The sequence below is a fragment of the Dreissena polymorpha genome, chromosome 4 (genome assembly GCF_020536995.1).
Source record: "Dreissena polymorpha isolate Duluth1 chromosome 4, UMN_Dpol_1.0, whole genome shotgun sequence".
NCBI lineage: Eukaryota > Metazoa > Mollusca > Bivalvia > Myida > Dreissenidae > Dreissena > Dreissena polymorpha.
In genome coordinates, this window is record NC_068358.1 from 2,542,043 (window position 1) to 2,557,312 (window position 15,270).

At 35.3% G+C, this 15,270-nt stretch overlaps 1 protein-coding gene across 1 annotated transcript; it reads right to left on the reverse strand.

The window, feature by feature from the left end:
* Positions 1-12,063: 12,063 nt before the first annotated feature.
* LOC127876860 (E3 ubiquitin-protein ligase TRIM56-like) lies at positions 12,064-14,082 on the reverse strand. The gene has a single exon (XM_052422355.1). It carries the CDS (start codon positions 14,080-14,082, stop codon positions 12,064-12,066), a length of 2,019 nt encoding a protein of 672 aa, XP_052278315.1.
* Between the last annotated feature and the right edge of the window lie 1,188 nt (positions 14,083-15,270).

Below are 15,270 nucleotides of genomic sequence, written 5' to 3' on the forward strand. Positions count from 1 at the left end.
ATAATGGTTATACCAGTATCTTTTTCTATTTTGTTTAAAATAATCGGCCAATATATTTATATTTACAGTAGAAAAAAATCGTTCCATGTAACTTCATTGAGTGACTTTTACACTGAAATTCCCGACGCCCTTTGATGCTTTGCATCAATACTTGTCTTGTAACCATAACAAATACTGTTCATATGTGTCTTGTTTATTTCGAACCCCTTATATTAAATACCACCTGCGTTATATAAGCCTTGTTTTATAAAATAAAGACAAAACAATATATTAACATGTCGTCACAGTTTTCCTACATGTATATAGTGCTTCGGTTTCTCATTTGCCAAACATCAATCCCTCCTCAAACAAAATGTAGACAGCATGTTTCTTGTATAAATGTTTTACGAATTATTTTTATTACGATCAGTCTATCTAATCTCTGTTTTAGATTCATATTTATTGTTTTTGATTCAATAATTAAGAGCACATAGGCACATGAATACAAGTACGTTATGACTCCTATAAATAACTATAAATAAGTCAACTTGATAAAGCTGTATTTCTGGTTAATCCTGTGACAACTCATATTCGCACGCATACACATGGTGAATAAAAAACGATTCACACAAACAAATGGTAATAACAAGTAATGTTTTATATATAATCAATGATTTGATAACAACTGTTTCCTCTTGCGGGCCATACACGCACTGTCCAAGTAAACGGAAAAGGTGCCATAGTTCGGCATCATTGCTCGGATACAGCATTACAGACATCTTATATGCATTACAAGCTGCTGAAACATATTTTCTAATTCACAAATATGTCCATACATATTAAATGATGTTTCTAATAGTCCATCCATTCCAAAAAAAATCCAGAAAAGAATTTCATATTGTTGAACTCTCTTAGTTTTGACGATGCTGTTTGTCTGTTCTTTGCATCAGTAGCAGACATGTATTGAAGGTAGTATAGAAACGGTTTTGCGTCGATTACTGCGTAATCCATCATACTATCCATAACAGTGTAAAAACCTCCCTTATCATTTTCAGTTTACCTGTACATTTTATATACGATATGATTTGATACACAATTAGTTGCGTGGGTTTAAACTCGAACATTGATGAAAATTTTTGAAAGACACGCCATTAATATTTCTGTTTGTGTAGAGAAGTGTTTTAGATTAAAAGGATTCAAAGACAGGAACGGTTTCTTGTGAAATATGGCGACTTCAACCATATCCTCTGTAAGGTTTCTTTCAGTTTGCGCAAGCAATGACTCTGCCTCTTCAAACGGTAGCGTGCAAACTAACATTGATACATACTTCAACACACAGGAGATATTTTGACTAGAAATGGAGTATCTGTACATCTTCATAACGTTTTCCGAAATCGGCATCTTGTTTTGTATCAAATACAAATTCGTTTATGTACTGATTGAATTAACTAATTCATTTTCAATTTAATTTGTCCATTCTTTATGATGGACTTCCGCTAAAGTTGCGTTTTGACATATTTCTCTTAAATTATTCAACAGTAAGTCCGACCATTAACAACCATATACCAAATCACAAATAATATGTGAGCGATTTTGTTCTCGTGTTCGTAATTGTGATTTGAATAACAATCTTTCTTCCACGTTGTCCATTCGCAACTTATAAACGCATGTTAGATTCCTTTCTATAATTTAAGTCAGCTCCTTTTGCAACAGGTCAAAGTCTTTGAGTGACAGTTTACCTTCAAACAAATTCACAGACGAAATGGTGTAATTAGGACAATATCGGCGTTTCATGAAACGTCATAGTGTATTCAGACAATAGAAGACACAATCCACTAAATTGTCATCTCTCCATATGTTTTCTGGAAACTGCTCGACGGTTAACAATAAAGCCGTTTTTAAATAAAAGGTGCACAATCTGTCATCTACCAGTGGTTTAAGCATTTCTTTCCGGATCATCTTTATAAGAGCGTATGCCCGCATCTGAACTATATTAATATCAAACATAAGCAGACGTTCGATCATGTTGGTTGATATTCGCCACTGAATATCCGCAAATTCTGCATCATATGTGATCTTCATATAAGCAATATGATGGAAATAATCGTATTGAGTGTTATTTCCTAGGTTTCCTGGAGACATAAGAAAAACTCCACATTTCTTGACCTTTGTTATAATTGCCTGTTTTGGCCAATGACCAGGCTTCGGTCTTGTGAACAATATTAGACAGTTTTCGGGTAACGATGGGCAGTGATAAGCATGAACGTGGCCATGATCATGCATTGTGACAGCAGGGTCGTGAGGTTTTACAGTCAATGGAAACATAAAATACATATCGTTCACACGTTCTTAAACAGACTTAGGACATAAAACGTCCATTCTATTTGGCTTGCTTTTACCTTTTTTTTATTAGACTTTGAGGCATAAATTTGCCTTAACTTTGTTGACGAGAAGACGAATTCTTTTAACGCTTGTCGGTAAACATTTGGAAGAATGCAGCAAACATAAATTATTATTAAATTAATAGGCTTCAAATCTACCAATCATACATACCTACATATTACATCATCCTCACCGTACGTCGAATAATCAAGCTTGCAGCAGATCAACCAAAATGTGCATTTGAAATATGTTCATATAAGTATTTTTTCTGCGATTTTGATGAGAATTTTTACTATTATAATTTCTATTGTTCACTCATGTAAAGTGATATCTGACGCTATCAGTAAGTTGCATTAAATCCATGTCTTTATACGAAGACAAATATATAGTGTCTTATCAATATACACATTAGCAAAATAATTTGTTCTTAATATTTGTTTTTGTCATCTACTTGACGAGTTTTTAAAAACACTGGTTCAATGACCTTATATAATCTAAAAGGTCGTTTAACCGTTTATTATTACATGCTGCATGGGGTTGGGGGCTAAAATCGAGTGTTTATCGGAATGGTGTCCCGATTAAGGAGAAAGCCATATTTTAAATAACTGGATTAATTCCTAACGAAAAAAAAATTAAGCGGCAGTTTCATTATTGTTTTTTGTTGGTCACATGATCATGTGAAACTATTTTTAACAAACTTTTTTTGATTTATGTATCACTTAATATGTATCCTATTTACAAACTCTCTGTATGTTAGTAATTTGCCACTGATTTGTATAGAGTGCAATAATTTCGCACTATTTTATTCAATTGTCAATTAGTCGTGTTCTGAGAAAACTGGGCATAATGCATGTGCGGAAAGTGTCGTCCCAGATTAGCCTGTGCAGTCCGCAGACGACACTTTCCGCCTCAATTGGATTTTTGCTAAGAAGAGACTTCATTTAAACGAAAAATATCATAAAAGCGGAAAGTTGCGTCCCTGATTAGCCTGAGCGGACTGCACAGGCTAATCTGGTATGACACTTTACGTACATGCATTATGCCCAGTTTTCTCAGAACACGGGTATCCAATTGTTATTCTCTCTGCTTTCGACCTTCAAGACGACAAGCAGGACATATTGCATCTTCAGCGAATTCGACACCTATTCGTGTACACAATTTAAGAAATAATTCGATAATTTCACATATACTTGAGTTGTTATGTTGTAAACTATATTTTTTTCAGACGAAAATAGTCATTTGTGTTTTTATATAAAGCCCAAATGCTTATAAATGAATTTTTATGTGGTATGTATTTAATCAATGTTTTCATGATATAAACAAACATTGATTTGTTTCGTGATATAAACAAACCTTGATTTGTTTAAACGCCAATAGCACAGTCACTGTAAACAAAAGTTAATTATTGTCTATAACATTTAAACAAGCCATCAACATTTTATGACAGTTTATTTTCAACATCGACAACAATTAATTTCGTTGCGCAATAAGCAATATTTTCGAAACGTAGAAATAATACAGTTTGATGCGTACTCTACCAAATTCATGCGATATTCCACCACACAGCCTTCAAGTCCAAAGACATGTGTCATATTACTAAGTCCTGATATCATGAATAAGGCTTATTAACTTCAAATCATTGACGGGTCTATTGCAATTAGTTTACTTGGAACTGAATAGGCGTTTGTTGAGTGTGAGTCAACAAGGAGTCACTTGTTTGATCGAAGACGTTTGTCATTTATTCCGCCATGAGAATATATTGTATCTTTTCATCTTATTGTCTCGGATAAGATTTCTAACATATTTCTTTGGATTCGACCTAAATGCGTCATCCTACCGTCCGATTGCGGCTAAATCGCACATTGTGACATTTCATACCATGTGCGAATTCCAATTGGGCATTATAATAATGACGAATATTATATCATCGTTTACATAAGTATTACACATACTAAGTTATATATTTAAATACTTTTTTATTATTTACATTGTTGTGTGACTTTAAATGTTTTCCTCGATGAGGATTAAGTAAGATTTATATCGATTCATTGGTTATGGATGCTGATATTCATATAAACATGCAAAACTTAAGATTTCGAATTTGATTTTTGCATTTCGTAATTTCATTAGCACACGTCATTTAATAATATCACTCCATTTCTGTCCAGAGAAAAACGAATCAATTCAATATGTTTTAATGTTTTTAATGTTTTACTTCTGTTGTGACCACACACGTGCCGGTTATATTGGCAACGTTAAACGTATGTTAATTAATTTCAAAATTCTTTCCCATTTTTGATGGTCATGTTTAATATTGGTTGTTATATAAAGAGTTGCGGGCGATTATTGTCTATGTATAACAAGTAGACATCAAATGTTTCTAGTAAAGCAGGCGAGAAATTTAACATGAGAGTTTAAATATGTTTGCAATCTGCACACAATTACCAATTGTTTAAGACATCAAACCATCAGTTCAAGTGTGCTTAAATAATGAGTCTATTTAAGAAAACACATACCATTATAGTCAACATTTACTAGGCCAAAATGTTTCATTCATATTGGAGCCGTCCTTAATATACATTGTGTCCAAATATAGTGACACCAGTTTTGAGATATTGTTTCTATAAAATATCATTCTGCAAGTGGCATGTCTGAAAATTGATTAATGCGCGTTGCTCTTGTTGCTATGGTGATCTAAATATGGCATTTTTCATTCTGGCAAAGTTTCAAGTGCTCTTCAAGCTGCCTTAATTTGCAACGATTGAAAGCGTACTGCATGCAGAAAGAAATAACATTAAGATGAAATGGCTCGATATGAACGTTTCAACTTCTTTTGGCAAATGAAAACATAACACAGGAGTGCCAATAAAAGTTTGATGTTGCACGAACGAAACATGTGTTGTAGCAGCAATTGAATCCATTATCTGTACTCTATTTGTGTTTTTTTTCAGAAAATTTCATTTCACAACGCTGCAAGAGGTAATCCAAAACAAATTAATTGCATTTCGACAATAAGTCAATACATACATGAATGGACGGCTTGTGCATGCATTTGTCTTTCACAGACTATGCTCATTATTGAATTATTGCTCTAAACGTGACGCCGTTATTCATCATTTTGCCATTACTGTCTGCAAGTTATGACTCATGTCGAACATGTCGGTCTGAAAGGATTGAATTGTGGGAATAACATACTTTAGACCTACTTTAAATAGTTGGATTTGAAATTAACATGCATTTTACATTCATTGAGAATATTATGTGAGTTTTGGATAAAGATAAAGTTTATCATGCGAGGCTTAGCGCCGATGTAGCGCGAGGCTTGCCGAGCGCTAACATGGTTCGAGCCGAGAATGATAAACTTGATCTTTATCCAAAACTCACGTTATATTCTATTTATATTATATGAATATTTTACAGTCTCGTTGTGTCTCTATATAAGAATTCAGATTCATTAACTAATTAATGCTTATTTTTTAAACAAAACCTTTGTGTGAGAATTTATTTCGATAATATTTTAATCAACGTTTTATTCATAATTTGTTTTCTCGCACATAAATAAATTGATATAAATGTTTCAATACAAGAGTAACTTATATTACTATCATCAGTAAATAATACTAAATATACTTTTATTCAAAAGTATTGGAGCTGCACAGGAATACAGGATGGCAGTAACCGTTTCGATCAGTGCGCTCTGATCAATAACCAAAAGCAATACTCAAAGTAATAGTCAATAATGTCTTGAAATACTGATCTTGTGATTCTTTATGTTTGTTAAAACCATTGAAAACGCAGCAGACATTAATCAATTAACATTTCACACTATTTACCTTAACACCACAACTTGGACTGTAAATTAAAATATTTGCATGGACACAATATGCGTGTTTATCCTAATTCAATTTTGATTAATATGGGAATGAACATTTTGCAATATTGGAACTTGACGTAAAGCGATACGTTATAATGTTTTCATTCAAAATGCAAGCAATAAATGCAGAAACGTCATATACAACATACCGTATTAAAACAATTGTGAACACATCAATATTATTTCAGTTCGTCTCTATATGAATAGATTGTAACCTTAATTAACTGCCGTTTATAAGCATATGCCATATGGTCAATTTTGTTCTCGTCATGCAAGAACAGTAGGAGAGCCACTGAAAATAAATACTGACACACAGCACAACAATATACAGTACACTATGTTCATGCATGATAAGATCCCAATCCGCAAAGAACTTATTTGTTTATTAGTCTAAGTGAAAACCTTATGAATATAAATTGGTTATTTAAAGAGTGAATGCACATTAATTGAACGGTGGGTTCCGTCATGTATTTGAACTATGAAACTTAATGACATTGCATACAACAAACGGTAATTTCTGTATCGCCTGAAAACTTGTTGCCATTAATGCCTTTTTTCTTGCCTTTCTTGCCAAACAAGCTTGATATTTTATATAAATGTCAACATGTTCTTCACATAACAAACTTGCGTAAATAAGAACAATCTTCCGTAGGTAGACAAGAAAACAACCGCGAAAAATGTACTGCCTAGCTTAAGAAAAAGTGTTTGCGTTAAATAATCGTCTGACTGATCTATATCTTTCGAGAAGTTTGTTACTCATCGATCCATGGTGGAAATTATTGCCTCACTTTGGAGGCTATAACTGTTATTTAATGGAACTCCGCAATGTGTATCATAGTTTCATACAATTACACCCCAAACATGAATCGCCATTTCATAGAACATGAACAAACACACATATAATATGATTTGGGTCGATTGAATTTGCTTTGTTTTATGCAAACGATGTTACGCCAAAATTTTACACTCAACGACGATGTATCGTTTATACTATAATTAAAATGTTAACAGATTTTTTTTGTTTTGCTCTGGTTAAATTCTACGATTCAAGACATCTAATTCACTCTTTTTTATTGTTGAACGGAAAATGCAAAAGGCAAAGCCTTTTTGCTGTTTTGGTTAATCGTCTAAAAGCAACATTCTACATGTTTGATATTATTTAATATCATAATGTGTTAAACATGTAAATAATAAATTTCCATAGAATGTTCACATATCATAATGTTAAACTGAAACTTCATTATACAAATGGAACATCGGGCAAAGTATGCACACACGAAGAACCTATCAATATTGCATGGAAACAGCGTTATGATTCATGCATCATATTTGACATGTTTGGGACAAGGTTGAGTTTGGCAAGCCGTGGAAAGTTCATGAACGTCTGTCTCGAGCTTTGTCTGATAGTAATGTCGAATTAATAGACATGACAATTATTGTACAGGTTTTATATATTTTATTTATTTAAATAACATAAAATAAGGCTTAGAAACAGACATCATATACATTTAAACAAAACAGAATACCTATAACGATATACAAGACAGGCTCGTAACTGAGAGATATCCAATCATTTGGACATGCTCACCTAAAGAAAACATTATTCACATGTGTATTATTAATATATTGCATTAATTTGGTTTATTAACACATAGTAAAAAGATACATGGCACCACATGCAAATGTTATGCACTCATTAAAAAAAATCGTGACCGATTCGCATTATTATCATTATTATTATCATTATTATTATAATAATAATAATAATAATTATTATTATTATTATTATTATTATTATTATTATTATTATTATTATTATTATTATTATTATTATAAGTAGTAGTAGTAGTAGTAGTAGTAGTAGTAGTAGTAGTAGTAGTAGAAGTAGTAGTAGTAGTAGTAGTATTGTAATTATATTACTATTATTTTATATTATTAATATTAGTTGTATTAGTATTATTATTTTCATTATATGATGCTTTTGTAATTACTTTAAGGCTGAATGCAGTATGCTAGACATTGTTAGTTTATATTTACATATTCTGTGTTTTTGAAGACCACATTGTAAAAAAAGATATGCTTTTTCTTAATATGTTATCTTTGTGTAATAAAGTTATTATTATTATTATAACTGCATTTTATAAATATCCACATCTACCGCGACTTTCACATCGAGATGATAAATACCCTTTGAGTACCAGTTCATCATTATACTAATGTTCTTTACTCTGAACACCCTCTTCGAGAGTCAGATTCGACCACTTAGTAATCGGATGGAGAGGGTCAAATGCAGGTCCGCTTATGGCAAGAATTATAACAAATAAATCACTTTTCACTTCAGGTTCACTTGCTGGAAAAACACACATGGGTTTTGCAATCTTGGAGTGCGACATTTTACTACTTGATAATTTTTATGGCCAATTTTGTGCTACCACGCGAATTGCCGTTTCATTTAATCCTATGAGTTATTTGACAGTGTTCGCGTTAATCAATTGATTTGTGTAGGTCGAGTACTTGGTTTAAGTTTAATGGATATTAAGTTATCAAATTTGAATTATTTTTAAATGTATGATGATTTTCCCCACATCAGAACCAGTCATTAAATACTGTCTGGAATTTTTGATATTGTCGATGTGACTCATTCTTTCTAAGAAATCATTCGACGTCTTAAGGACTACCGTACTCAAGTAAAACATTTCACGAATGATATCATTTTCCACATGAAACAGCGATTGTTCGTTGATATAGATTTATCCCGCTTGTTTATTGAGAGATTACTATTGTTTATAGAGAGAATCAACATTTAATTTGCCATTATTTCTGAGAGTGAATATCGTTTTGATGACAATATTGTGAAATATCGTCATCGGTTCTCTTAGACAATGAAACTTAACGACGGTTCGCTAAAAACTAACGATGAAATTATTTTCTAGAATGAGATCTGATTACATTAAGATCACTATTTTTATTCAGTATCTAATCTTACTTGATAAACATAAACTCAAAATACTAATACTGTATGTTATTAATAATACGTATTTTTTGTATTTAGTTTAAACATTACGATATCTTAAATCGACCGTGATTCATCGACTGTCTCCGGAATTATCCGCTGATTTATGCAATAAATCGTCGTGTGATTCAGAGTGATCTTAATTAAACATGTGTAATATGGCTTTTTGAGTGTTTTCATTTGCTACGTTTTGTTTGACAGACCAATCGCGTTAAGTTATTTTGCTTAAACAAGTGATGTAATGTTAACCACCATAAGGTTTTAACATGATTTTTACTTAAATACCATTTATATTTGAATGTGAAAAACAATATCTGAAACTTGTTATCACTTCGAATAATTATTTATCAAACGCGTGCAAGGGGAATGTATTAATATACATGTCAAATCACACCGACGTCAATAAACGACTTGTTTTTGCTCTATCTTACGGTGGCATAGAGGTGACATTCACTTCATATTTTTATAAATTGCTCTCCTCTTTTTTCGATCTCGTGACCACGAGTTAGCTATGTCGTGGCAACAAGATAGAAAAAAGAGGTGTGCAAAACTAAATAAAAGCGGAGTGCAATTAAAAAAAGAGCGGTGCAGTAAATAAAGGCAGAGTGCATTAAACATAAGAGGAAAGAATTTTCGCTATCTCGAGATCCGGAGTAAGTCAGCCAATCAAATTAAGCGTAACATGTGTAAATATTCTGTACGCATATATATATATATCTGGTCAAAGCAGGCAAGGCTCTGATATAACATAACGTACTACGATTAGTACTACTATTACTACTACTGCTGCTGTTGTTACTACTACTACTACTACTACTACTACTACTACTACTACTACTACTACTACTACTACTACTACTACTACTACTACTACTACTACTACTACTACTACTACTACTACTACTACTACTACTACTACTACTACTACTGCTGCTGTTGTTACTACTACTACTACTACTACTACTACTACTACTACTACTACTACTACTACTACTACTACTACTACTACTACTACTACTACTACTACTACTACTACTACTACTACTACTACTACTACTACTACTACTGCTGCTGTTGTTACTACTACTACTACTACTACTACTACTACTACTACTACTATTACTACTACTACTACTACTACTACTACTACTACTACTACTACTACTACTACTACTACTACTACTACTACTACTACTACTACTACCACTACTACTACTACTACTACTATTACTACTATCGCTACTGCTGTTACTGCTTCTTCTCCTTCTCCTCCTTCTACTATTACTACTGCTACTGATGCTGTTGCTAGTAGTAGTAGTAGTAGTAGTAGTAGTAGTAGTAGTAGAAGTAGTAGTAGTAACAGCAGCAAAAACAATAACAGCAGCAGTAGCTTCTTCTCCTTCTCCTCCTTCTACTATTGCTACTGCTACTGCTGCTGTTGCTAGTAGTAGTAGTAGTAGTAGTAGTAGTAGTAGTAGTAGTAGTAGTAGTAGTAGTAGTAGTAGTAGTAGTAGTAACAGCAGCAAAAACAATAACAGCAGCAGTAGTCGTCGTCCGTCGGTCGTCGTCCGGTCGTCAGTCGGTCGTCTGTCGGTCGTCCATCGGTCCTCAATCGTCTGTCCTCCGGTCGTGGTACGTCGGTCGTCAATCCAGCGTCGTCCGTCAGTCGTCCATCGTCCGTCCTCCGGTCGTCCATCGTCCGTCCTCCGGTCGTCCGTCGGTCGTCCATCCGGCGTCGTCCGTCGGTCGTCTCTCGTCCAAACATCGGTGGTCCGTTGGTCGTCCATCAGTCGTCCCTCGGTCGTCCGTAGGTCGTCGTCCATCGGTCGGTCGTCGGTCGTCCGTTGGTCGTCCGTCGTCGTCGTCGTCGAAGTGGTAGTCGTAGTAGTTATAGTAGTAGTAGTAAAAGTAGTAGCAGTAGTAGTACTCCAAGCTTCCATTACTCAGTGGTTCGAGCCCTCTTTTTTTCTTTTTTTTAAATTGTTTTCTTATTTTGTACTTGAGATGTTTAGTTCAAATGTTTAAATTTATCAATATAAAGCATTTAAAGCTGTTAATGACAATAATTAATGCATGCCAAAATCTGTTGGACGGCCCCATTTAAGTAAAGGGAAACAGTGCGTTATAACCACATACTACCATGTTATAATATGAATTTGATAATTTTTATTTTAAATTTAAAATTGTACAAACGTCTTCGATTTTTTGTGTGATTAAAAAGATGTAATATTGACCGCCACGTTTTTTCTTCAGCTTGGTTTATCTGCTGCGTCCTTGTTTTCTTTACTTACAGGGGGTGTATATGCTACAACGGCAGACATTATTTGTATAATATAGTCTATGCACCATTTTATTGTTCTAGCATATTTTGGTCATCAATGATAATTAATACAATTATTTTCCAAGAACATTTTTTTAAGATTTACATGTTTAATCGATAACAAGTAACATTGCATATGTATACGATTGAAATTGACGTTATTACCGTTTACGTAGATCAGAGTATATGCATGCGTGGGGTACAATAAACATGTAATTTGGTGTATATTAAATAATTTAAAGTCAATTATGCACTTAGACATCTCTGTTGTAACACAAGTGTGGATAGCAAAAGAGTTAAACTATATATTAACCTTGAATTGACGTAAATTTAAGAAGCACTTTTCTACATTTTTTACCTCAGAGGTGACAGAGACACAAAGATTTGGCCATAATATAAGAAAAATAAGTATGAATGATGCATTCGGAGAAGCCTCTAGAAACACTAATGGATGTAGCAAATGTACATAGAACCCTTCTGTTAAGAAGCAATCTTCTACATGTCTTCGACCTCCGAGGCGGCGATCACTCGGAACACCTTGATGTTGTTGGGGTTTCCCTGCTCCGCGAGAGCGAACTTGCTGCCCTCGTCGTTGAATGAGATGCACATGGGCCTGGCAAGGGAATCCACGAGGATCTGTCGGAACGCCCCCTTGTCTTTTACCTTGTGGATGTCGTTGGACCAGTAACCGCACACGTACAGGTTCCCGTGGATGTCCACCTCGACGCCGCGCGGGCCGGAAACCGGGTATATGAAGACGGGCGTCTTGTCCACTCGCCCGGTTTCGTATCGAAGAGCCGTCACGGAGTGGTTGTTGTAGTCTGAGACGAATACTGTTGACGTCACCGAATTGAACGTGACGTATTCCGGGTTGCTAAACACCCTCTTACCGATGTAGTCGGTGTCGACCATCATTTTAACGACGCCGTCAAGGGAAATAATTCGTATGCAGCCGCTTCCAAATGTTACCACGAGGTCGTCTTCAGCCATGCAGATACCGTTGGAGCCGCGTTGAGTCTGAACGCTCCCGGCTTCCGTGATCGTGTCGAGTACTTTAAAAATGCGAATTTTACGTTCGTTAGGGAACGTAACGGCGCATTTCCCTTTATCAATAAAGGTGAAGTCCCAGGGAGGGTTGACACACACGAACGAGCTGGTCAAGTCTCCAAACTCGCCGAAGAGTTTCAGGCGCGAGTTCCCGTTATCGGCCAATAACACCCGTTTGTCATTCCACAGCTTAATGGCCGTTATTTTGCATTCGCGTTTGTCGCCCTTGACTTTGGCGTTGAAGGTTTTCACTTTCTTGGTAACCTTCTTTTCGTCGTCTTCCGGTGTCTTGGGTGGCGGCGGCGGAGGAGGAGCTTCCGCCTTCCGATTCGGATAAAAGTGTTTGATATCAAGGTGCCCCAATACCTTAAGGGCTCCGAGCGTTTCAGCAACTTGTCGGTCTTCAGCAAAAGCGTAATTGATTCTCGCCGAGTTTTCCTTGATCTTTTCGATACCCTCCGTGCATTCCTCGTACTTCTTTTGTCCCTGCTGTGTCACAATGAATTCCCGCTTCTTTAGGTTTTGTTCCTTGGCGGTCGCGATGTCCGTTTTTGCGTGGTGCATGGCGCTTTGGACGCTGTTACAGTAATCAATCTGTTCTTGAATGATAGCGAAGTCTGTCTGGCAAATAACGTTGAATTTCGACAAAATTTGAGATTCAATCTTTTCAATATGGTCTAAAAGCCTCTTTTTCGTGTCCGCTATTTCTTTAAGCATTCTTGTCTTCTGGGCCATTGTCCCGCGCATTACGTCCTGTCTCTCTTTTTTAAGGATGTCGGCATTTGAGATCAAATTATCCATGCGTTTGATCAGCTCAGATTGGTCAGTGAGCGATTGCTTCTTGATAACCTCTTCAATCTGCATGACATGTTCGCACTTTCGGTGATCGGACGCCATGCACACACCACATCCGGGTTCCTCGTGATCCTTGCAATACATATCCACTTCTTTCTTTCCGTGTTCGCGGCACATGACCTCCTCTTTGACAGATGGCTGCGGATTACTCCGGACGTTTTCCAGCCCGGAAATCTCATGCGCGCTTGTCGCCTTCATTGACTTATGACATTTTGTGCAATCTTCACATAGCGCCTCGTTGCACTGCTGACACCATGACATGGCGATTTTCGACGCCTTGTTAAGCTTGCATGGCTCGCAGAACTCAAGCCTTGCGCTCACTGGAACTATGTCAATTAGAGTTCCGACAAGATGGTTGACCGGAAAACAGGCCGCCCAGTCTTCAACCGGGAGTGCTTTCTTCGGTGCAAATGTCGGCACCTTGCACGTGGGGCACGGAATGCCGCTTTTTGTCGCATCCGGTTTCTGGGGAGCGTTCAAAAGGTAGTTCCTAAGGCATTGCTCACAGAACGTGTGAAAACATGGCAGCGAGCGAGGCTTCTCCAATCGGTTGAGACATATTGAGCAAATCAGTGACATGCGTAACACTTTCTTGTCATCCGTTTCCGCCATCTTGTATCTAATTACTGTTATTCAGTGTTTTACACTTTTCTTAAACTTATTTAAATGTCGAAGCCTCGTTGGCAATTTTGTGAAAGTTTGGTTCACTGCATCAATATCTTCAGCATATAATATGTATATCCGATAATAGTGTTCTCATATCCAAAAAGGTATCTCACACTTTGATATACTGTTATAATTTATAGTTCAACGTTTTCAAATTAAACTTGTTCTAAATCAAATGCTTTAACAAAATTTAAATAATCAATTGTTTATAAGCTTTTTAGATCTTTGTATGTTAAACCAATGTTCTAAATCGAATAACAGGCGCATCATGAGTTAAGTATTTATATTCACTTTTTGTCAATAAACTAGTTTGTCATGCCCGGTCGGACGCTAAAGAAATCTGCGACGCCTAAAGCTTTACAATAGGTACACGGTGGTGGTTTTAAACAAAAGAGTGAAATTAAATACCGGTGTATTGACGCTCCAAATATGCGCGCTTTTTTAGCTGTTTCAATAGTATATAATGAGTAATCGACATGTAACAATAACTTTATTTTCTTAAAATCAATTAAACATTATTATTTCCCCTACATACAAGTTAATTGATTATTCCTAATTTTCATTCATACATTGCACGTTTTCTTTGTTTGAAAATGCGTTTTCTTTGTTTGAAAATGTCGACTTACCAATCTTTAGAGACCAGTCATAGTGCTGTTGCCGACCCTTTATTATAAAAGACAGCTATGATGATTTCACACGACATAAAATAAGCGTTGTAAAGTGTGAACGTTACTAATTCCAGAGATCGGAAGACATAACGTCGTACGCGTGATGATACTTTTTTGGAACGAGTTTTCGTTTAAATACTTTGTATCATACATATCTTTTGATTTCGTTCAAAAATAGAAATGTCAAAACAGTTTTATTGAATGACGATATTATGTTACATGTATGTAATAATACGCGATTTTGTTTGATATAACCAAGCCGATGCTCCGTTCATTTTCGCAAATACACAATGGGACCATACTAATGAAAATCGTAAGATTATAATATAATTAGCATATGTTTAAATAATGTTTAAATAAAACAAAAACTCTAAGCAGAAATGAAACAAAAGCCTTAAGAAATTTACGATAAGGTTATGAAAGGCGTAATTCAGTGCAAAAATGCAACGTTATTCACGTGGGTTGA